This window comes from Phragmites australis, chromosome 18, assembly GCF_958298935.1.
Source record: "Phragmites australis chromosome 18, lpPhrAust1.1, whole genome shotgun sequence".
Taxonomy (NCBI): domain Eukaryota; kingdom Viridiplantae; phylum Streptophyta; class Magnoliopsida; order Poales; family Poaceae; genus Phragmites; species Phragmites australis.
Genome location: NC_084938.1, coordinates 615,739 through 641,026, shown reverse-complemented (window position 1 = coordinate 641,026; position 25,288 = coordinate 615,739). Strand labels below are relative to the sequence as shown.

At 41.9% G+C, this 25,288-nt stretch overlaps 3 protein-coding genes across 4 annotated transcripts; all 3 read right to left on the bottom strand.

The window, feature by feature from the left end:
- Positions 1-1,844: 1,844 nt before the first annotated feature.
- On the bottom strand, positions 1,845-4,774 carry LOC133899601 (uncharacterized). The gene is made up of 8 exons (XM_062340610.1): positions 4,488-4,774; positions 4,019-4,154; positions 3,766-3,835; positions 3,585-3,678; positions 3,280-3,493; positions 2,987-3,128; positions 2,613-2,783; positions 1,845-2,187 (listed from the first exon to the last, which is right to left on the bottom strand). Exons 1-8 carry the CDS (start codon positions 4,714-4,716, stop codon positions 1,996-1,998), a joined length of 1,248 nt encoding a protein of 415 aa, XP_062196594.1. The 5' UTR covers positions 4,717-4,774; the 3' UTR covers positions 1,845-1,995.
- A 2,873-nt stretch (positions 4,775-7,647) lies between these two features.
- Positions 7,648-14,994, bottom strand: LOC133898860 (phosphatidylinositol-3-phosphatase SAC1-like). Of its 2 annotated transcripts, XM_062339652.1 has the most exons (16): positions 14,673-14,984; positions 14,365-14,569; positions 13,681-13,846; positions 13,358-13,580; positions 13,106-13,182; positions 12,573-12,760; positions 12,226-12,323; positions 11,569-11,702; positions 11,350-11,484; positions 9,632-10,001; positions 9,300-9,421; positions 9,058-9,165; positions 8,700-8,930; positions 8,430-8,618; positions 8,196-8,307; positions 7,648-8,093 (listed from the first exon to the last, which is right to left on the bottom strand). In XM_062339652.1, exons 1-16 carry the CDS (start codon positions 14,742-14,744, stop codon positions 7,842-7,844), a joined length of 2,682 nt encoding a protein of 893 aa, XP_062195636.1. In that variant the 5' UTR covers positions 14,745-14,984; the 3' UTR covers positions 7,648-7,841. The 2 variants fall into 2 exon arrangements, with proteins under 2 accessions (XP_062195636.1, XP_062195635.1); XM_062339651.1 differs by having other exon boundaries at positions 8,430-8,930; positions 14,673-14,994.
- An 877-nt stretch (positions 14,995-15,871) lies between these two features.
- On the bottom strand, positions 15,872-22,200 carry LOC133898820 (TOM1-like protein 5). The gene is made up of 10 exons (XM_062339576.1): positions 22,040-22,200; positions 21,663-21,820; positions 21,270-21,348; positions 20,615-20,713; positions 20,417-20,530; positions 19,865-20,022; positions 19,069-19,144; positions 16,944-17,032; positions 16,588-16,746; positions 15,872-16,509 (listed from the first exon to the last, which is right to left on the bottom strand). Exons 2-10 carry the CDS (start codon positions 21,761-21,763, stop codon positions 16,167-16,169), a joined length of 1,218 nt encoding a protein of 405 aa, XP_062195560.1. The 5' UTR covers positions 21,764-21,820; positions 22,040-22,200; the 3' UTR covers positions 15,872-16,166.
- Between the last annotated feature and the right edge of the window lie 3,088 nt (positions 22,201-25,288).

Sequence of the window (25,288 nt, the reverse complement as noted above, 5' to 3'; positions counted from 1 at the left end):
GAATCATCAACACGACAGACAGAAAATTGAAACAACATCAGTAAATTGAAACATCAGTAAATGCAAAATTGTTGTTGTATTATCACCAACAACATCAGGAGCAGGAGCGCCGCTCCCTCCCGCCGTCGTGCCGCTCCCTCCTCACCGCCGCATCGCCTCCGCCTCCGAATCATCAACACGGTAGACAGAAAATTGAAACAATATCAGTAAATCGAAACATCAGTAAATGTAAAATTGTTGTTGTATTATCACCAACAACATCAGGAGCAGGAGCGCCGCTCCCTCCCGTGGCCGTGCCGCGCCGCTCCCTCCCAGCCGCCGCATCGCCTCTGCCTCCGAATCATCAACACGGCAGACAGAAAATTGAAACAACATCAGTAAATCGAAACATCAATAAATACAAAATTGTTGTTGTATTATCACCAACAACATCAGGAGCAGGAGCGCCGCTCCCTCCCGCCGCCGTGCCGCGCCGCTCCCTCCCAGCCGCCGCATCGCCTCCGCCTCCAAATTATCAACACGATAGACAGAAAATTGAAACAGAGATACTAACAAAACAAATTTGCTTATCTTGGGCATTCTCAGAAAAGTGAATCATCAACTCCTCCAAATCATCCATTCAAATTTAGATCAAATGTCTTGATTATTTGGGCATTCTCTCCATCACACACCTAACAAGCCTTACTGCTATCTCCACTCCTGTTTGATTCACATACTAACAAAAACCTATTGCATTACTGATATCTCCACCCTTGTTTGATTCACATACGAACAAAAACCTATTTCCTTACTGCTATCACCACCTTGTTTGCTTCCTAAGCTTGACGAAAACCACCAGGAGAGCAGCACCATCTCTTGAGTATGTTGCTCGCATCGCACTGACGACTTCAGCTACTAATCGTCCAGGGAGAATGTGGCCGTGCGGAGCTCCTTCACCTGCTCAATCATCTGGTCGATGAGCGCCCTCAGCGTATCAGCCCGGAGGGGAGGATTGGTGGAGGCGCCTTCGAGGTACGACTGCATGTTGTTGTAGAGGGTGCTCTCCTTCGGTAGAAGGTTCCCCCCACCGCCGTAGCCCGCGCGTGCAGCTTTTTGGAGAAGGCGGTGAGTGCCCTGAGCGTTGCTTGTTCGACCGGGAAGACGAGCGCGCGCGGCGGGAAGCAGAGCCAGCTCCAGAATCGTGAGAACGTTGCTCGCGCTCACCACCTTGTTCATCCGCTTCCCATTGACGACCCTCCAACCCTTCTGCTGGACGTTGACCATCTCCATGAAAGCGGCGGCGTCCTGGACTCGCATCTCCGCGGCGGCGACACGGCGGTGGGTGCCAGTGCCAGCGCCTGGCAGAGGTCGGAGACGGTGATGGCCTTGTCTCTCTGGCTCGCCATCTCTCGACGGCGCCCTATTTACCAGTGGGGCGAGATGGGGTTATTAATTACATCTGACATTCCAACAAAAAAAATATTTTTCCAAACAAAAAAGGTTCAAATGTAGTACGTGCGATGCTTCACATTCTATCGTTGCAAGCCTAGGTGCCTTGATACCTTGAGCTTGTCCCAGAAATTTTGGGACAGGGAAATTGTGTGTAACATGCTTCAGATACTGATGTAACAGGCTCACTTTTGAACTTTTTTTTTGTCCTGGTAATTGGTTTCTTCTTCTTTTTACCTCATTTTATGGTTTCAGCGTTGTCGATTGGTTTATGGAGGCTTTTTTATTGTGTTTCTGGATGATGATTGATAAGGAAATTGATTGTGGTCCATGCTGACTTTCTCGCGGCTAAATGCAAGTACTGTAATCAAGATTTTCAGAATGACGACGGCATACATGCAAGGCTCTCCTGCGTATTCGGAAAAAAAAAAAATCTCCACATTGCTTCGCGTCAATAGTTTCAGACAATCCAGAAAGAGTCACTGAGGAGTAAGACAATACCAGGCATGCTATGTTGAAACGGAGCACACGCTTATTGTTCGACCCAGATTGATCATTTCATTAGCGCTACATGATCTCTACCACAGCTCGACCAACGATCTTGCCCTGATTGAGATCCTCGTAGGCGCTGTTCGCCTCTTCGATCTTGCATTTCCTCGATATGGTATTCTGGAGATTGAAGGCGCCACTCTCGGCAAGCTTCACTATCTGAGGAAGATCTTGCCTGGCCCTCGCACCGTATGATCCAATGATTTTCACCTAGTTCCAAGTAAACATATAAAGATTAAGGAACCAAGCATATACTATAATGGAAGCAAGGGGAGCAAGACAAATATTAGCACCTGCTGGCATATTATATCATGGTATAATCTTTTAGTGAGATTATAATAAACTTAAGATGCGATATCAGCACAGCATGTAGCAGTTTATTCCTAAGTTTCAGGTACTATGATATTCAGTTTACGAGCATAAGATCAAGAAGATGGCTGCATTTAGCCTAAATGAGTAATTGCCAAAGGCATTTTTTTTACCAACAAGATAAGTTTGACTGTGTGACACAGCAGCCAACAACTCAAGGTTTGGGCTAACATTATTTTTTGCAGCTCATTGGAAAAACATTTTTTTCAAAAAAAAATGTTGAGAAAAACAGGCCAAAATTACTTCAGTGGAGCTCAATTGTGCACCTGTCGTCGAACGAGACGGTTTATATCAACCTCCCCCACTACGTTTGTTGCAGCAAGCCCAATCATAACAGCTTTGCCTCCATCTCGTACACTCTTCGTGCACTGGGCAAACGTCAGTGCCTTACCAAGTGCCTCTACAGCCACGTCCACACCCCTTCCATCAGTAATTTCCTGCGAAAAGTAAGACATTCACATTTGAATAGGGACACCGGATGACTTGTTCAATATGCACATTAACATGCAGTCCACAAACACAAAAGAAACTGAAATAGCAAGATAGGCAACCTCAACATTTATAGCAAAGCGGATAGGAGTAGTTTGTGAACTTCAGTGGTTACATTGATAAATCACAGAACTTGACAATTGATGCATACCTTTATCCTTTCAACAGCATCCTCTTTTGCCGCGTTTACAGTGTGGGTTGCTCCAAGTGTTCTAGCATTCTGGAGTTTCTCATCAAGAACATCGACTGCAATGACTTCAGAAGCTCCAAAGGCTTTCGCTATCTGTAAACAGCTGCAAATGTTTGACATATGAGGATATGTGAACAAAATATCTACTTTTAAGCCACCAGTAAGAGAGAAGATAGTCATGCTTCTGTTTTTCTAGTCAAAATTAAATAGAGAAACATGGATGGGAAACATCCTCATATCAGGCATCAGCTAACCTTGATCCAACCCCTCCAACTCCAATCACAGCTACTGAATCACCAGCACGCATTTCAGCAGCATGCCTCAGGGCACCATACGCGGTAAACACTGCACATCCAAGGATTGCAGACTCTGTGTATGGCAATGTATTAGGAAGAACTGCTAGTGCATTGGCTGGCACAACACAGTACTCTGCAAGGCCGCCCATACTGTACATGTACACCGGTTTCCCTGTAGATGGAACATTTCTTGATACTTTGAGCAAAACACAATTATACTGCAGCATTACTGATGAATGATCAAAGAAATATTCCCAGATTACCATTGCCGCGTAGAAACAGTCGAGTTTCACCATCATATAGAGTTCCTTTAGCACGATTATATGCAAAGAAAGACTCACACAGATCTTCTTGGCCCTGTATCAAATTAAAGCACATGCATAAAATCAAGAAAACATCGATGCGCTAGCGAAAAAGGGATGTCATGATCCAAAGAAGCTGTACCTTGACACAGTAAAAGCAGTTCCCACAGGGCATTATGAACGCACCAACGACATGACTTCCAACTGGGAACCTGGAATAATTTCAGGAAAGAAACAATCAATTCGAAAACAACACACTGTATCAGAAAATCGACAAAACTGAATCAACAGCCACTTGTTATATGATTGCAATGACACCATGTTGATATACATCTGCCAGGATAGGCAGCAGTTCTTTCTCGAGCATATCAGCTCGGTTGCATCGATATAAATACCTATTGATGATCTCCACCGGCGTGTGTGCACCGTGGTCGACAACCTCCCCGGTGATCTCATGGCCCACAACACAAGGGCTTGGGAAAGGGAGTTCACCTTTGAGGACATGGAGATCGGAGTGGCAAACACCGCAAGCTGCATAAGTTTGTTGACCCCACATCAGATGAAAATCTTAGGAGTCAGATTAGTTCATGAAAACAAACCCCAATACTCCAATCTGTAACAACCCCATCGCCCTCACATAATGCAGGATCTCAAGTCGAGCATCAGAGCAGAGACTGTGCAGTCAAATCACTTGACTTGAGACCCCAGTCAGCTCTAATTCATGGATTATACAACATGATTAAACACCAACATCCACTTGAGGATTCTAAATTAGAGAGACAATCGGACAAGCAACCGAATTCATGTTGATTGAAAATTGAAACATAGCGACATGGATAAAGAAGGGGAAGAAAAAGGCGGAACCTTTGGTCTTGATGAGGAGCTCGCCGGCCTTGGGTCGCGGCATGCGGAACTCCTCGAGCGTGAGCGGGCGGCCCGGCTCCCAGAAGACCGCGCCGCGCATGTAGCTGGGCCCGCCCGCCACGTGGTACCCCGCGGCGGACCCGGACTCGGCCCCCGCCGAGAAGGAGCGGCGGAGGAGGGCGCCGCCGATCCGGCGAAGAAGGGCGCGGGAGGAGACAGACATGGCCATGGCCTCAGCCAACTCAACTAGACACTGTACTGAAGCTGCTACTCTCTCTCAGCTAGTATTGGTTCTCTCCTCTGGGTAAAGTCAGAGGCGAACATTAGTGTAATTGTAATTTACGAGAGTGTGAACAGTAATTTGCAGTAAAATACTGTAACGCTCGTACTGTTTATAAGACTAATGTGCTGATTTTACCGTCCCCGGTACTGTTGACTAGCAAAGGTAGAGGAGCCAGTTCCCCGAGCAGCTGCCTTCTTTACTTGAACAAGAGTTGGCTTTTGATTTGGATTCCTTGTTTATATAACATCAATTGCTCTATTTTGTAATGCAATGTATGTAGTACTATTTGTTGTGATGTGTATGTAAGTAGTTGTTGTTCTTTGTTAGAGTATCTTGGATGCGTCAAAAAAGCTATGCAATTGGTACTAGTTACCTAAATTATTCGTGGAGACGAGAACAGCGTATTTATACTTCGATTATATCTTATTGGGCAAAAGTCTAAAAATAGCCAATATACATGATCGAATTCATTAAAATAGATAACATATTATTGTATTTATAAATTTAACATATGTATTTAGCTTCTTATTCATCGAAAACATGTTTTCTGCACCTCATATATCGAAAACGGCTATATTCGGCACCTGAGATGTTGAATACGGTGCACAGTATCGTATTCTGCACCTCAGTTGCCGAATACAGCCCGCATGTTCATGTTTCGTGCTCGCATGTCCGAAGAAGCTGGCAAGCAGTTGTACGCGTATATTTAAGTTTTTTATTTAACTCTTAATTTTATTTCGAAGTACAAAAATAGTCTAAAATTTTTAAACATTTTTAATGAGAAAATTAGAGCTCACTAGCAACTCATTTTAATTGGTTTGATCCAAAAAATTAAGCCAAAATTATCCTAATAAGCCTACTTTTATAAATTATAGTAATTTTTAATGCCTCAAATAAATTCCCAAAAATATATAAAAATTCACTAATATTCTTCTCATGTGATGTACGAATTTATAAAAATGTTTCCAACCCTATGTTATTTGATGGAAAAGTAAGTTCCTTTGTAATGCTCAATTTATATGTATTTTTATCATTTCATGTGATAATCTCTTTTTAATTCAATTTGAATAAAAAATTCAAACATTCATATTGATGTATACAACCCAAAAAATCATAAATTCACTAATACTCTTCTCATGTGATGTATGACAGGTTGACAACTACTATTAAGATGATAAAGCCACACAATTAAGAAGTATAGAACTCAGGAATCGCGAATATATATATATTTGCATTTATCTTTTCCAAGCAGGTAGTGATACGACAAGTTTTAATATTTATCAATTAAATATGACAAATGATATATCTTAAATTTAAACAACCAGATAAGGAGCACGCCGATAGGGATGTCATCTCTCAAAGCAGGAAGAGAGAATCGATGAAGAAAATGAAGTATAGAGAATAGCAAGAAGAGGCTTAATATTAATCTGAGTGGTTGCTCGACGTTTTTAGCTTGGTGCTGGCAACAGATTAAATGGAGAATGTTTGAATTAATCTGATAACTAAGGTTTTGTGTATGTTTGAATTTATTTTTATTCAAATTGAATTAAAAAGAAAATATCACATAAAATGGTAAAAATGTATATAAATGAAGCATTACAAAAGTTTAATACTTATCTGAGAACCAATATTTTGTGCATGTTTGATTTTTTTTATTCAAATTGAATTAAAAAGAGAATACCACATGAAATGATAAAAATATATATAAATGGAGCATTACAAACGCTTAATATTTATCTGAGAACCAATGTTTTATGCATGTTTGAATTTTTTATTCAAATTGAATTAAAAAGAGAATATCATATGAAATGATAAAAAATACATACAAATGAAGCATTACAAAGAAACTAACTTTTTCACAAAATAACCTAGGGTTGGAAATATTTTTATAAACTAGTACATCACATGAGAAGAATATTAATGAATTTTTCTTGATTTTTGAGAATTTATTTGAGGCATTAAAAATTGCTAGAATTTATAAAAGTAGGCTTATTTGGAGAATTTTAATTAAATACTGGCTCAGGCTTTTTTAATCAAACCAAGTAAAAACGGGTTGCTAGTGAGCTATAGTTTTCTCATGAAAACGTTTAGAATTTTTAGACTATTTTTATACTCCAAACAAAATCGAGAGTTAAATAAAAAACTTAAACACGCAAGTACAACTGCTTGCTAGCTTCTTCGGGCACGTGAGGGTGGCACAGGGCAGGCTATATTCTGCAACTGAGGTGCCGAATATGGTATTGTGCACTGTATTCGGCATCTCAGGTGCGGAATACAGCTATTTTCAGCATATGAGGTGTCGAATACGGTATTCGGCACTTCAGGTGTCGAAAACACGTTTTCGGTGAACAAGGTACCGAATACACATACTAAATTTATAAATACGGTAACATATTATCTATTATAATAAATACGATCACGTATATTGACTATTTTTGGATTTTGTCCTATCCTATAGACAGTGTTTGTTGAGGCGACCTGTTCTGTGATCCTCATCCATACTATGAATCATGCTTCACATGCCTTGGTCGATTTCCAGTGCCATTTCTAAATCATGCTTCCTAAATTTTAGATGGAGTGACAATTAGGCGACGATGACCGCCACGGCTAGCAAGGTTTAGGTATCGGGGAGGGGAGGGGATTTTTGGGGTCGCCAGTGTTCTTCCGAAGCCCAGAAGGATGCTAGGGAAGCAGATTGGCCCAACGAATAAGGCAGTGCGGTGAGACCACATGAGGCAAAGGACAGCTAGTGGGCTAGTATCAACGGCACAAGAGGTAAGGATGTGACCCAACGGAACCGGATTAGCATGGTGACAAGCTGTGAATGCAAATCTAGCAACGGGAGAGCCGCAAGGCAAGACAGAGGAGGCCGCGGTCTCCCACAAACAGAGGCTGAGCTTACCTCCAATAATGATTATTTGGATGTGTGCTCCCAGAAAAATGGCTACATACAGCGCGTAATTCTTTTATAGAACACTTGTACTATATACACAAACCATGAGTCGGTGAATGAATCACAAGTCGACTAAGCGACCTGTACTGTACGGCCCTCCACACAAAAAAAAAAGGGGCTACTGTGCAGTACCCACACGCAGCTTCTCATCTCCGATGATCCACCTCGTGAGCTGGCTTGGATCCTCGGCGAGTGCTCCGCATGAAGGGATGATGCTGAGGTCCGACCCTATGATCTGATACTCATCCAGTGCGGCTTGCATTTCTGCCTCTACCCGTGCATCGTTTGCAATGTCAATATCCACGCTGAGGGCCTCCGCGTAATGCCGTTCTTTCTCGGGGTCATGCTCGAAAGGATCCATGACAGGTCCCTACAATGCCACAAACATAAATATGTGAAGTTACACATTCGGAAGCAAGATGATGAGATTTTAGCATTGCCAAGAACAATGTGCATCCATTGAAATGCTCACCTGGCAAAGTTCAGAATAATGTTTGTACGCCCCGCTGTTTTCATCTTGGTCGTATATCAGTGTTCCACCATACCAGCCATTCTCTACATCTGCTGTGGTGAAGGCAAGATACCTGCATAATTAATAGTTAGTAAAAGTTCAAATTTGTCCACGGATAGGTTGTGAACATGATGGGTGTCAAAAGAACTGACAAAAGATACATTTGTAAAGAGCTATAACAATTTATTAAATCACCTTCTGAAAATGTCCTCCTCGCATGAATCAGCTGAGGATAGCCAATTCAGTTCCCCACATCGAGAGACATTAGAGTCATCTTTGTTACCATCGCTCGTATTTTCTACCAGAGTAACTCTAGTTGTTGGAGTTGTCTCAGTGTGTTTTCTTTGACCGAACAACCAGTTTGGGCTTTTAAGCTGTATCTCACTAAAGCCAGAAACACAAATTATAAGGGTGACATCAAGAAAACAAATCCAATCATGAACCATGAGTGACATAAAAACATACGCTGCATCTGGTGCCATTCCAGAAGTTCCGACACCTCCACTTGGCCTTAGATCAGCATCATAGTGAAGTCTTACATTCCTTATCGAACTGCATGTCCTTTCTATAAGTTTGTCAAATGAAGTAAGTTTCATCCTTGAGAAATCCTCTTTACATGCTGGAACTGGGCTCAATATGGTTCCAGGGTGCAATGCAACTCCAGATCCCACAAACACATTATTTCCAGGAGCGGAACTGTCAGTTTACAGGAATAACACCAATTTATGGAGGAGAAATTTACATCAAGTGCTACATCTTAATGTATTAAAGGACTAAAATCGTTAAGTCATAATAATTGAACTGTAGAATTGCTAAAACTTGCCTCAAATGGTAGCTATCATCCCAAGATGTTGTTACATGAAGATAGTAATCAGTATCCAGCTCCCAAAGAGCTGGTTTTCCTTCTTGAGGTTGAAAATATCCCAGAAATCTGATAATATCACCAAACTATGAATCAGAGGAGGTAATCAAATTGCACTCACTGGCAGTAAACAGCTCAAGAGCTCATCCACTATCTTGTCTGGTTAATATATTCAAGATGGTAAAGCCACATGACAGACTTACAGATTTATAGCATCTTGTTTCTCACCATCAGTGTAGGCATTACTGTAATACCGTTTAATTGATTTCAGGAACTCCCGAGACTGAGTAGTAGCCCTCCACTTCCCTTGCCTCTCAGGGAAAACCTGAAAGGGAACAAATGGATGCAATTTGCGTTCATTGGAGAGTATTGAATGTTTGAAACTAGGGGAAGAGCCAAAGAGGCAACAGTACATCATACATGCAACCCCTCCTACCTCATACACACAAATCCCGCGAGGGCCCTATGATCATTACACATGACTAACACTTATTTTTCATTCAACGCAAATACATGATAAAGAAAATATACTGACCATGTTATGTGCCGCAGATCCTCCATACTGATGAGCAAGTGCATCACCCATGCTCTGATACATTTCCATTAAAGCTGACGCAATGCTGCTATCAGGGTGGATTTTTGTGACATTTGTCAGTCCCATTGCATGAAGTTGCCTCCCCAAAGAAGCAAGGCCATAAGCATACTGTGCAACATTTGTGCGATCCAGGCAGTCTATGCAATTTGTACGAAGAACACCAGTTTGATAACAAGGAGTATCACCAAGAGGCCCTTGCTTGTTAGCCTCATTTCTCATATCCTGAAAGGCTGTAGAACTAAGTGCATCAGCATTACTCGAGAGCCTTGAAAGATCTCCAGAACTAGCTCTTATATCAAGGGAGCCATCCCTGTGCAAAAAGGGGGAAAACATGGTCAGTTTACAGTTAGGAAATGTGCTACTGTGCTCTCTCAAAAAAGAGTTGATTTTGCAGGTGTCATGGCCATACTTTAGATGGCTCTGAACCCAAGCGGCGTGACCATTGCCGATGCCCACAAGGCCAGGGATAGAGGAGAACCTCTTAGGAGCCTTGATATATTTCTTGCTTAATGAAAACCATTACACTCCCATCCTTATATAGATGAGATAACTTGACCTTTAAGCAACCTATCTCTAAAACTAAGGAAATAGATAACAACTCAAACTGATCTAATCTTATCTCTAAGGAACAAACCAACCCTGTGCGGGCGCGAACAGTAACGCACGGTACTATTCGCGTGAACAGTAACGTGCCAGCCCTAGGAAGGTTCTGTGCTGCTCCTTCCTCCATCATATGACATGACAGCAGCATATCCAAATTCTTTATTCAAAACTTCAACAGAGTACACATTCTTATAATTTTTGTATGAAATGAAACAATTAGGTCCCCAAAGTTTCAGGTACAGCTGGATCCACTTAGTATGCGATATCATTGAACTAGTGCCACATAGCATGCACCACATAATGTGAGGTGGCGTGCCATGTTAGAAATTTTCTTAAAAGGAGATTTGAAGAATGATAGTTCATTAAAGTGGAAAACAACAAAATAAATTGAAAAAGCCAGAACTTATGTGTCACTGAATCAAAGTTTTGAGTAATGGACAGGTACCTACAGTGAAATTTGCTCCTTGGAAAAGAATGGTGCGTTCAAATTCCCAAAAAAAAGAAAAACATCATTTGGACAACTCAGCACCAATATCATTCTTCAATGGCATGTAACTTTATTAGACATAAACCAATCTGATCAACTGTAGTGGTAAGCTGTCTTCAACAGTGGTCATCCTGCGTTAGTATTTAAGCCTTAGATAGATAAGTCTTAAATTATACTCTCCATAGCTGCGATCATCTTGCATTAGCATACAGGCCTCAGATGGATAATACTTATAAGCAGGGACGGAGGTAGCAGGGGGCTAGGGGGAACCTCTTATTGTTTAGCTCTTGCTCTTTGGCCCCCTTGATAGAAAATTTCTAGCTCCATCCCTGCTTATAAGTTACACTGTGCATAGCTGATACCAATATCGGTGCTACCCCCAGTTGCTAGTGTGGTAGCAATAGATGATTACATGTATATGCAACTGCTCGCTTCTTATATTCAATTTGTCGATTCTCTGATGAAAAAGTCTACACGATGGAAGGATGCAATAGTTCTGTATGTTGTAAGCGATATACACATTTACTTTATGTGAAATTCTGTTCTTCCTAACAAATTGCATATGTACCTTGCAGTGCCAGTTCGACTAAGTTGAGTTGACCTTTTTTTCTGGACCTTTGGCTTTCCGCTGTAGTAAAACCCAGTAAGGTCCAGTGCTTCACCTGCAACTTTTCCTAAAACACCCAATACATTTGCGGATTTGCTGACAAAGCAGAATGGGAAACATTAGCAAGTGAGCAAACACTAGCTTGCACAAATTTGAAGCTAGCAAGAATCACTTGAAAACCTTTTAGCAAATTTATGAAAATCCCAGTGGATGAATCTCAATTTCCTCTCTTCTGGGACATTTTGATTAAGATATCCAACTGCATTAAAATATTCACGCCTGAGCATCATTTCGCGTGGCCTTTTTTCAACAGTCTGCATAGAGAACACAAACACTTGATGAGTAACATATTGAGGATGAAGGGTAACATGTTGGCTGTCAGTACAAACAAGTGAAATAGCAACTACTTACACACTTACACCAGAAAATTGAACCAAAATGTCCAAGCCAAACTTAATCAGGAAAAAGATATAAAATGTTTGGTTCAGTTTTGACTCCACATGGCACAGTACTTTTATACAGTATGACTTGTAATGGGAATTGGCAAAACATGAAGAATCCAGAAAGATACACACAAAAAGAATATTGCATTTCCAAACAGATATCAAGGGTGTAACTGCAGCAACCAATTCTTATGTGCAATACATGAGTTCGAATTCGAGCCTCAAATACCTAAGGGAAAGAAAGTAAATTACTTTGGAAAATGGATCAGGATAATGATAATCTTTCTTCTGTCGGACACAAAGGAGTCATTAAAGTTAATGATTCGGGAGAATCATAACTACATCAACATATGAAGATAATTTGGGATTGCAAAATCAAGTTGCAGGTATGTACCTTTATTAAATTGAGTATTATGATAGGATGTCCATATCGCTGAGCGAGATCATCAAAATGTAATTTGGTTGCTTCATATGTAGGATCGTATCTCTGCACTGCAGTGAAATCAGAAGGTGAGAAAGCACTGAGAAATTTATGCATTTCAAGATTCTAGAAGCATGGTCAGATTAGAAGTTGAGGAGTTGGACAAGCATCTAATAGCCAAAACTCAAGAACATTCTCAGATGTGCAAGTCTCATACTCGACCATAAGAAAATATAATCTTATTTTGATATATGAATATCTTGCAATCAAACTGTTTGTTGGTCTGAGATTATAAGCAATTATTTACAAAATTTACTAACCAAAAATATCAGGCTTAGGACTAAGTCGTGAAGCCTCTTGCGACCAAAAGAGAGGGATTGATCCTCGCATCTGTACTACAGCACTCATTCTTCCCTTACATGAACCAGCTTCTTCTTCAAATACTATCTGCTCTGTTTCGACATCATTAGCAACTTTCCCATGGTCATTCACACCTCTTTTCAAATACCTACCGACACCATGTGGAAATTTGTAAATTTTCAATTGAACAAGATAATGTATAACTTGCAGAGCATAGAGAAGAAGTGTCAAGTGGTAAAGTGAATAAAATACAATAGAAAATGATTGTTGACTGAAAAGTTATGTATGAGCACTGATTCACCCAAAAAAATAGCCTATATATGCATGTGATAAGTTTTTTAAACAAGATATGCATTTGATAACTCAACAGCAACAAAAAAAGAATGCTCAATGGAAGAGGACATAAGCCTCAATAACGAACTCAGCTTACACAAAGGCAAAAGGACATCCAGAAATATGGCATAATTGTAAAGTACATAAAAGTAAAACGTACCGTGTCCCAGCAAAGTGTCGGGATCTTCTAGAGACGAGGACAACATTTATCTCTCTGCCAAAAATTGAAAGTTTGACCTGGAAAATAAATGTGAAGCATGTTATTTTAGTTACACAATACGCTAGGTCTAAGATAATTCAATTGGAACTCATCAACCAAGCAATAAGTCCTAATTCCAAAGCGTCATACAATAGAAAAGGTAACAGTAGCAAAAGAAAAAGTATATGTAGTAGACAGTTTATTATTCAGAACCTGCTTGAAGTGACCATGGACAAGAGGTACTGTCCAGAGAGTGTTGTGGCACCTTAAACGAATTGGCTCTGTCAGGAAAGTATTCCAGACAAACAAATTTTCATAAGCCATTTCCTTCATCCCTGCAGACGTGACATTCTGCTGCAAGCTCTGCATGATGGGATATGTGTAGCAATAGAAGAAATCCTTGGTGAGATCAACACTAGCCAGAAGCTTCTTGTACCTATTACGGAGGCAATAATGTTTTTTCAATTCAGTAAACGTATACTAGCATGTACAAATTCAAAAATATGAAACAGTGCAGAAAAGGCTCATTCTTATACCTCAGCTCATTCTTAGAGGTTGCAACATCTGTCTGCACCGATGTGTGTGGGATGGTAATCATCTGGCTCTCGTCTATACAATATATAGCATGCCCACAAATGCAACCGATTTGGCGGCGCTTGGTAACTAAAATCAGGTAATACGACTCCAGGAACTTGATGCAACCTACATAGCAAAAAGAAAATAAAAACAGGAATCTTGAGAAGCAACCACAAAAGGATATGAGCCTTTTTCTTGAAGAAGAAGAAGTTAGTTGCCAACTTGGGGAATAAACATAAGGTTTGTAAATACCTCTCCTTATTTTCATTATATTCTACAGTTCTACATTATTCTGTTCAGAACTACTCACATCGGCTGATTGGAAAACTCATATCAGTAAGCAACAACCGAATTTTCGCCAAGAGATTCTAGGGGCATTCCTTACACAGAGCAACAGAGTTATTTATATTTTGAATTCATTAATCGTCTTCTACAACAATCGAAACAAACCCTGCTAATCACTAACAATTTATCCGCTGAAAAAGAAAACATCAGCAATCCCAGCAGAATACCTCAGATGAACCATTTCTAAGTTAATTTACAAAAGAAGCTGCTGTGGAACCAGGGTTAGCATTCCAATCCAGGGCGATAGAGATGAGTCAGTGAATGAATGCGGTGGGCAATTGATCACTGAAAATAGGGACCTGCGATTCCGTACGCCTTGGTGACGAAGGTGAGCCCACCGGTGGACCGGTTTCCCTCGTCGATGCGCTGGAGGAGGCTCTTGACCTCCTGGAGTGAGTACCAGACGAGGTCCTCGCTGACGTTGAGCTCCGACGGCTCGGAGCGGTCGATCTTGAGCACTCGGAACCACCGCTTCTCCCGCGAGCTCCCGATCACGTAGAACCTCTGCCCAATAGCTCGGGTGGATTCATTCGTTCAGCGAGCGATCCCACCAAGCTCCCAAATCGGGATGTGGGGGGGGGGGGGGGGGATGAGTCGTAGTACTCACGGCGCGGGTCTCGTAGAGGCTGAACTTCTCCAGCGTGGCCGCCGCCGACGGGTCGTCCGCCTCCGCCGCCATCTCGGACGCGAACGAAGGGAGACGAGGGAAGAGGGGGAAGGAGAGGAAAGGGAAGGCGTATTCGCAGGATCCCCGTAACCCTACAGTGGTGGCGTACTAGAGGAATACGTCACAGCGGGGGCAGACGCGCATTCCTCATCCTCCGCGGATCCAAGTCCTGGTCCTGGGCGCCATCCACTGTCCAAAGCCCAACTCCGCCGCCGCCATCGCCGGCTTCCTCCTCCTGTCCGGCTTCGCGTTGCACTCGTCGAGACATTGGCGATGAGAAAGAAACCCTTCGTTTCCTCTACGCATTGTTCTGGCCTTGCATATATTTAATTCAGCTACAAAAGAAACTTGTGTTGTCACACAAATTTGCTCGTATCGTATCATATCATGCAAACCAAATATAACGCTACTTGTGTTCAGAGGCGAAGCTTGAACTGAGATGATCATGGTTTCACTCCACTATATATATCTAACAATTTATACAAATTTATATAATCAATATGAGAGGTTACTAGCAATAATTTTTCACCCTGTATCAGTGAACCACTAAGCTATATATATGCTTGTGTTTGACACTCATGGTTGTATACTAGTATAATAATTATGTTAAACAGACGCTAGTTTTCTATCCAGATTTCGAACCCAGGTCACGAGAGAAATCGATGGCTACAATTATTTGCAGAGACCGTCCAAAACATCAACCATTTTTCTTCACTGGAGTAAGCAGCAGACCAATTCCGATATACAGACTAGGGCAGGGTTCATAAATATGGTGCAGCACCGAAATCCATTCCCAACGAATTCTTCAAATATTGATCAAAATTCAAAGAATTAAGTGAAAATTTGGCCAGATTTTATAATTTTTTGAATTTGAATTCAAATTCAACCGATAAGCGACGGTTTTCGAAATACAAGTGCTAGCGAATCAACCGCTAAGCATCGATATTCGCGGTTTGTGATCGCATTTTCGAACCCTGGACTAGGTGCCTTACAGTGTCACTGCACTGCACAGTAGCTTTTACCAACGATAACGACCGACCATTTGCTGCCGGGCCGGCAGCAGCTAGCTAAAGCTGAATGAATAACACGCACGCCCCTGACACAACCAAGTGCACACCACATCCACAAACAGAAAGACAAAAGGAGAAAGCAGACCAACGCTTCTAACAAAAGTATACCCCATCCTGCAGCGCACTGCAGATCGACCACAGCTCTCAATCATCTGTAGATCTGAAAACCCCACAACACACCTACACAACGGTCGCCCAATGCCAGCCAAAGAAAAAGAAAAGAATTAGCTACCAAACCAAGTGTACACAGGTCAGTATGAAGAAGACAAGGCTCGTGGCCTCTCTGGAGAGAGGTGTATGATCGCCTGATGACATGAAAGATCAACCCGAAGAACCAAACCCTTGTATGTACTGCCACTCCCCCTCAGTCGCCATAATCAGTGCTGCCACTGCACGAACTGCTGCCGTCCCGGCTGTGCAGCGACAGGCCCCTCAGGTGGTCCGGCAAGTTGGTGACACCGTCTGTGCTCTTCTCCCTGAAGAACCGCTCCCTCTCGGCGTGCTTGGCAGGCGGCGGCGGTATCAACGGAGCAGGTTCAGGTCTCGGCTCTGGGTTTGGCAAGCGGATGTTCAGCGCTCCAAGTTTTTTCTCGGGTTGAGGCGGCTGGATGATGAGTGGACGCCGCATCTTGTCCTCGGGTATGGAACGGAACGATGGCATGGTGTCGTCTTGGTAATCTTGTGATAGAGCCTTTCCCTTCCGCAGCCTGTTTCAACAGGGAAAGAATGAATGCCGTAAGAGGCTGCCTTCCACCATTGATAGAAGAAAGAATGATAGATCATACCTCCGATAGAGACTTTCAGCATCTTCTTCCTCCTCTTCTTCCTTCAGATTAGAAGCTAATGTTGTAGTTGGTTGAACTGAAAGCAATGCATCATGTCGAACAAGGACCATGTGCAGCTCTTCATTTAGCTCTATAGCTTGCGATACCACCAGATCATCCCTAGCAAATAGTAGCGAAAACACTAATATCAGTGTAACTATTAGCAGTTTATTACCATGCCCTTGCTTATATGGAGAAATATAATCCCCCCACCCCCCCCCCCCCAAAAAAAAAAAACCAAGGACCGTACCATTACAGCAGCAGTATGTCAAAGCAGAAGAAAAACTGAAATATGGTAACAAAATCTGAACATGTACCTCGATGTCATAACCAGGTGCATTATCCGTTGCTTTTGAAATGTACATTGCTCTACAAGATCCAAAACAAATTCATCTGTCGCTCCCTCCTGCAAGAATACAGTACAAAGGTGTAAGATTTGACAGCAGGTTGATTTTTAGATAGAAGAATACAGCGTGCCTCACGCAAGTTAGCTTCCCCAGAACAAAAGGATTGAAAGTGATGAAATCTGGATATCAATGTATACATGACAATTTCCTCCTTGTCCAACAAACAGCCAAGAGTTTGGACAGATCCAAGGAGCCACACATTCTTCTAAAGTTGGATATCTCCAAATCCTTCGATTCAGTTTCATGGCCTTTCTTATTGGAAGTGCTAGAGCAATTGGGTTTTGGCCATCGTTGGTGTGACATGTTATGCATTCTTTTGGCTTCGTCTTCCACCAGAGTGTTGTTGAATGGTGAACAGGGTGATGAAATTGTGCACCACTGGGGTCTTAGACAAGGGGATCCTCTCTCCCCCATGCTCTTCATACTCGTCATGAACGCTTATTCCTCGAGCATGTCAAGGTGGATTCTTACAGCCACTTGCTGCCCAAGGTATCCTACATTGGGTATCCTTGTATGCGGATGATGCGGTCCTTTTTCTTTGGCCAAGGAAGGAGGACCTTGAACTGATTACACGTATACTCTAGGTATTTGGTGCAGCCTCTGGCCTCAAAACAAACATCCTAAAGTGTTCAGTAACACCTATTCAGTGCCAGGATGAGCACCTGGAGGTAATTCATGGGGTGCTGTCTTGTGAAGTAAAAAAATTCCTTGCACTTATCTTAGCTTGCCTCTATCAGTTAGAAAACCCACTAAAGCAGAACTCCAACCTCTTGTGGATAAAGTGGCCAATTATCTCCCAGGATGGAAAGCCTCGATGAACAGGGCCAGCAGACTCATCATGGTCAAGGTAGTGCTCATGTCCGTTCCTATTTATCTCATGATTGCTTTTGTTCTTCCTAAATGGGTTATCATGGCAATTGACAAGCGGAGACGAGGTTTTCTTTGGAAGGGGCAGGAGCAAGCTAATGGCGGCAATTGCCTAGTGGCTTAGTGGAGAGTTTGCCTCCCAATTGAGTATGGGGGCCTGGGTATCCATAATCTGACTACTCTTGGTTGGGCTCTACGTATGAGGTGGCTTTGGTTGCAAAAAAACTGATCCTACCAGACCTTGGTCCGGTATGCAAGTGCAGGTCCATCCATGTGCTCAAGCAATGTTTTATATGGCTACTGTGACCTTGGTTGGTAATGGAATGGACACCAAGTTTTGGTCTGACAGATGGTTGCATGGTTGAGCTCTAGCCGAGCTGGCCCCTAATCTTATTGCGTTGGTCCCGAAGCGAGCTATAAATCAAAGGACAGTTGCTCAGGGACTTGATAACCGCCATTGGGTCTCTGATATAAAAGGTGCTCTAACAATGCAAGCCATTGAGGAGTATTTGATGGTGTGGGATTTGATGGAAGATATTGTTCTACAGCATGATGTGCAGGATCAGCACTCTTGGAAATTATCTAGCTCGGGGACATATTCTTGCAAGTAAGCCTTTAAAGCTTTCTTTGTGGGCACCGTGAAAGAGGATTTGGAAATCATGGGCTCCGCTGCGCTGCAAATTTTTCATATGGCTGGCCCTACTCAATCGTTGTTGGACAGCTAACAGATTAGCGAAATGAGATCTTTCTCATCCTCCCTGCTGCCCTCTTTGTGTTAAATCTGGTGAGACAATGCAACACCTCCTTATCTCCTGTGTGGTTTCACGGCAAGTTTGGTTCTTTGTCTTTCGGCGGGTTGGTCTCGAAATGCTAGTGCCACCTCCTGATGTTGATGGTTTTTCAGCCTGGTGGAGTCGATCAATCAAGCGGGTAGACAAGCAGCAAAGGAAAGGGCTTAACCCCTTGATCATTCTAGTTGCTTGGGAACTTTGGAAACATCAAAATGATTGTGTTTTCAATGCTACCTCTCCTGATGCAAATAAAGTTGTGCGAGCAGTGGAAGTAGAGGGCACTTTGTGGTGTGCAGCCAGGGCTAAGCAGCTCTCTCGCGTATTCGAGAAAAAAAAAAAACATGATTGAGGATGCAAACAGTGATTTCATCTCATACCTCAGGATGTCTAGGATCCACGGAATTAAGCACATCCCTTAAAACTTCCATGACACTAGTGGCTTTCCGGATTATACTGAAATACACCAAAATGTACAGTTAGAACTTTGAAGATCCAATATGCATTTGGTCATCCAACAGCGATAAAGCAATATTTGTCACATGCAATTGTCTTGTCTGAAAATATTAAGCAACACTGTAGACTACCATGTATGCTAATCAAGGCATCCTAAAGACAACTGCACTGATCACTGAACATAAATCAGTACAGAGTACAACATAAGATTCCACCAGAAGGAAGTAATGGTGAAGGAAGAAACACAGGATCATTAATACAGGGTGAAATGTCACATATAAATATGCTTTGCTTCATGGTGTTCCATTTTGTCGTCACCACTCACCAATTCCCTCTGAACATCATGCTACTGGCTCCTACCACAACTCAAAATTCATCAACAAGGATAGCTCAGAGCAGCCAAAAATGGCATAGAGAACAACTTAACAATATTACCATACACTGAACTCTGTAATACTGTTACCAAAATGACATGAGAATGGATGGCAACTACCATTATTCACCAGGAAAGAGACAAACAAGAGTGTCGCCATGGAACTTTTGACCCAAATATAGAAAGGCTAGAGTGCCGGTACGCTACCTTAATTTACAGCATTAGCTAAGAAGATATTTAAACCAAAAGATATAGGCAATGCCAAAATTTCAGAAAGAACTTTGGGGAAAATCAATTTGAATGCAACATACAACATGAGGTGCGGACTATTGATGACAATAAAGTACCTTGTGTCAGAAGCAGGCTGAGTGTGCACTTCCCTCTGACCCTCATTCAGTCTGGAAGATAAACCGTCCTTATTTGGTTCTGTTCTTGTTTCTGGGACTGGAACTTCTGCCCTCGTAACAACAATGTTTGGACGATTCGAAAATTGCACACCCGCAGACTACAAAAGCAAACAGAATAATAGCTTCAGCTGTAACAACACCCCAAAAAGGTGTCAACTTTCTACTCTGAACGTTACAAAGGAATATACAATGAAAAGAACAGTTGCAGAGCATATTAGAGTCATAGAAGTGGTTAAGCCATAAACCATGTAACTACCAAAAACACAGCACAACAAAAAAAAAATATTGAGGCTTTTTATGACACCCACATGTTATCAATGAATTCCTATAAGAAGAGCACATGCATTTGTTCTTGGCGTGCAGGAAAAGATTCCAGTAAAAATCCTTACAGTATACAGATTTACTTGGCCCTATCGGAATTTGCAACATGATACCAAGAGAGAGAAGGAAGGAACAAAGTGAAAGAATTAAAATGTATAACGCGATACCTACCACCAAGTCATAGTATGCCTCATAATACTGAGGAAACTTTGCTTTAGCTCCACCAAGGGATGTTTGGGTCGCATCCAGCAAAAGAAATATCTTTTCCCGGACTGGTAATTCTGTCTGCAACCAAGATAGCGTGTTATGTCAACATCAATTAGTAAAGTTTCACAACTGTCCTCCAACATTCAGTGAGGAAGAACTTACCTTTTTCTTCACTATCTTTACAAGTATCGGGAGAAGCCCATTATCAATGACCTGCCTGTGGATAGGCTCTCCACAGTTATTCATGAGCATCTCCAATAGCTGAAACAAACAGCACAGTGAATCAAGACTAAAGATTAATCATAGAAATACAGATGCACATTACGATGAGTTAATTAAAATTACCCAAGGAAAATGGCAGGTCATTTAGGATTAGTGATAGCAGATTCGCAAAAAAAAAATGGCAAAAAAAAAGGAATAGTGATAGCAGGAACGTTACAACAAGAACTAAGCTAAGACTTTAAAGATCCAGAAATAATATATAAAGCATATAATTCACCCCACAGACAAGAAAACATCTTAGGTACTCCTAGTTCTATGCTCCCTTCAAAATCAAAGGAACTGTTAAGTGATTTGCACCAAACCATTAGCAACAAGTCCTTTTTAGGATTTACACAGTTTCTTTTCAGGGAATCCCGGGGGGGGGGGGGGGGGGTTTGTAAAAAGCACAACTAATTCCTCTCTTCTTACATGTCCCTGATATGAACTATGAAGAAATGCAAGGAGTGCATTCCTGTGACTAATCTAGACTTGCATAGTGCAGCACTTAATCGGAGAATCAAGACACATGGGAGCTACCGCTGTGCATATAACTCACCATAACAGCATAGAGTTGAGTATTCTTGCTCCTGCTCCCTATACACTTCTTTATAGACTTGATCACATCCTTCGCTTTTCTGGTGACAGTAACAGGAACGTAAAATAAACAAATCGTTCAAGTAAGCAAAAACACTCTTTCCAAATGGCAACACATGAGCCATGATTTACATAAAGAAAAAAACATGACGCCAACTGGCAACAAAGAACTGATAGCTGTCTTAGGATCAACAGATCGTGCACTCAATATCACCAAAAAAAAGAGATACATCTTGTTGCCAAACTCATTAACCGAAGCTTCATCTAGTAAAATCGCAATGCTAATAGCAAAACCAATGATTTTGAACAGAAAATCTAGTGGAACAGCAGGAGCAGACGGGAATGGCAAGAATACCCAGGATCCTGCGCCACGAGCTCGCAGATTTCGATGTTCTTAGCCCAATCCATCTCCTTGAGCTTCTCGCTCGTCGCCGCCTTTACCATTTCGGAAGTCATCTTCTCCCCCGCCTCCTTCACTCTATTATCCCTTTCCCCTCGTCAGCAAATCCAAGCCTATATTCCACAACACAAGATGAGTTAAAGAGCAAAAAAATATTTCCTCTTCTCCTACAGAAGGCCGTGCCGACCGTAAAGATCGCGTCTTTCAACAGAAACCGCAACCGGCGAGCAAGAAAGGAACATTCTTTCGGGGCGAAAGAAGAAGAGATGCAACTTGAACCAGAAGATCACATCGAGGGAAACAAAAGCAAAGAAGCGACAACAGGCACGAACCCGGGTCGGCCGCAGCTGCCTCGAGGAGCGTTGCTAGTGTCTCGTAGCCGGCGGCGGCGGCGGCGGCGAGGCCATGGCGCGGGAGTCGCGCGCAGTGATCTCAGTTGGAGGGGAGAACACGGCGGAGAGAGAGAGAGAGGAGTCTGGAAGCTAGGGATTATGAAAAGAAATTTCAATGTAACAAATTTTCTTCTCTTACAGATAGCACCCTGAATCTTTCTGATATCGGTTTATCTCTATCAATAACTGTGCCATCACCATCTGGTTCGAAGTTTCCCTGAATTTCTTGTCGAGGTTTCCACACAATTTCCTTGTTGTTAATGCATATTTGTGGACACAATTTCATATTGTAGTTCTTTCAAAAGTCTAAAAAATTCGTAGGAACATAACGGTTACAAGATATTTTGTTGATGTATGCTATCATAGTATAGCTACTAAATGATTATTTCATTGGTCGATAAATAACCGTGATATTTTCATGACAACACGCAAGTTGTTCGTCTGCTCTTGTCATTTAGCTGCCTCCTTGCTCTCAACTCTCGCATGATATCCACGAATTTGATACCTGTGAGTATTTGCATCGTCATAAGTTTATACTTAACATGAGTTTCCAATTACGAATGTACATACAAATAAAGTGGAGGAGTTCTAAGAAGAAAAACAGACAAAAAAAAAGTACACTAGGGAGAATAGGGAGAATAAAGAATTGTAAGAAAGCGAGTTCATTTCTGGAAACCTCTTGTCGCGTTTGTCCATAACGAAGTCTCTTGGAAAGAATCTAAAGTGGGGGTCCGTCCAATAACCGTGTCGCTGCCTCACTTGGACTGCGATCAGAGTTTGACCATTTGGATGAAAAAGGAAATCACACAAAGCACAGGGGCCTAGTAAAAAATAGCGCAGTGTGATTAATGCAACAAAGCAGGCAGGGTGGGGCCCGCACGCCGTCCGACGCACCGAGCCCAGCGAAGCCGACACGTGGACCATCCCGTGACCGCCGCGGCGTAGGTGAGGTGGCTTCCCTTGTGGGCCCGGGGGAGGCACGTGGGTGGGCCCGTCGCGCGCTGCGCTAGTGCTAGCCTGGATACACCGGTCGCGCTTTCGGCGTGCGCGGACAAGGGAGAACAGCCAGTCCGCTGACTGGTGGGACCTCGTGACTGTGGACCCACCTGTCAGTCTGCGGTGCCGTTCTCGGAGAGGATAGCGTGGGTGATGTGGTTCAACTAAGGCCTGTTTTTTTCAGCTAAAGATTCTGAAAAGCAGTTTATAAAAGTTGAATTGTAAAAAGCTGGATCGTGAAAAGTTGGATTGTGAAAAGCTTTTAGACTGTAGATTCTAAAAAATTTTAATGGACAGTTTAGTAAAATGGACTTTCACAATCTATCAAAAGCTGAGAAAAACCAGCTTCTCAGATTATCACAATCCAACCAGCAGATTTTAAAAAGCTATAACCAAAAATTGTCTGTTTGTTTCAGCTTCGAATTGTAAAAGCTGAAAGCCAGAATCCGAAGCTGAAACAAACAAGCCCTAAATTGCTTCATGTCACAACAACAGAGCCCACATAATTTTTTTCTTTGAGAATGGAATTTCCATGCAGGTAGGAAATTTATACACCAGCACAGCCATTGTTTTCTCGAATATATATACTCTTGTTTTCACGAATTTTATGTGTTCGGTTGCTATTTTATTTTATCTTGCAAGGAAATTTACGACATAATAAAACTATGCCTCTAGTACTAGTATGGTTAACGGTTGCCAATTGATTGATGACGCCTTCGTCTAATTAACGTCAATCATGGTTTGTGTCTCAGTCAGTGCAGGTGTGGATAGCATGGGTGATGTGGCTCAAATAAATTGTTTCATGTCACACCAACAATGGTCACATAAGTTTTTTTAAAACCCCTGTACAACGCAAGCAGGATAAAGTGAAAGCCAAAGCTCATCGTTACGGCCATTCCGAAAGAGATCTTTATATTCTTTATATCCACAATCTATATCTATAATTTTGATCGTATACTTCAAAAAAAAATTGCACCTTTAAAAAAATATCTCATCCATTATCTTGCTGCAACAACTGCAATTGATCAGCACATTGAACAATAGTGAACCCTGCAACACATAGATAATTTTGAATTAGTAATGTACTGAAAGGATAATGAAGTTGTTTAGAGGGGATGAATAGCTGTTTTTTAAAAGTTCATCCTCTTTTGATACTTGGATTAAACTTACAGCGAAAATAAACTAATGAATTTTTCATAAGTGAAAAAACTAAATATGTTAGACTCAACTAGTGCACAAACATACTAAACAAATGTGAATGTTACAATCCTAACGTGATAAAGATTATTTAAATCTAGCAAGATATGCAAGAAAAAAAACTCTAATCAGATGTTCTAAAAGTATTATTCATCGAATGTTCTGATACTGTTCATTGAAACATCCGATCAATGCAAAATGATATATTGAATATCACGAAATTAATTCAATGCACATACAAATAAGCATATGCACAAGAGTAAGAAAATAAGGAGATAAATGATTTGTTACCAAAATTCAGATATCCATTAATATCCTACGTCTCTGTTGAGGAAGATCAGTCACATTTAAGCTGGGTCTCTTTCAACCTTTTTCCTTACGAGGTTGCACACATGTACTCTCTGTCTCTATTATGGCCAACTCTTCCTCCACTCCAGAGATTGTGAGTTCTGCTGCTACTTCTGAACCTCCTTATAATCTTCACTTGAGGAGATCGTCGGTAACCCACCACCGAGCAATCTAGGAGATGGTAGTCTCTAAGAATAACAAACTCTCGAACTCACACACGATCAATACCAAATGTTCAAGCACACACAACTAATACACCGACCGTGGACCACCAAGGCACCACACCTCTCTCTCTACTCACTAAGCCACAAAGTCATTAAATATCACAAAGCAATTCTAAAAAAAGAAGGGGAGCACTCTAAGGTGGAACACCAAGTTCCAACACCTCTCAAGCATTTGCAAGCACTAGAAAATCAACTTCAAACCCCTCCCAAAACGTGCCCACACGCAAGGAGACAAAAGAGTATTTATACCCCTGTCGGAGGATTAACTCCTATCGCAGGGATCCCGAGAGACCCCTTTTTAGAGATTCGGCCGAGGGGATGATCCTGAATAAGTTCGTCGGAGAAATAAATGGGAATGAATGCAACAGCTGGTGGTGGGGGTGACGACCTAGTGGAAGAAGAAGTAAATGCACCGGAATTTAGA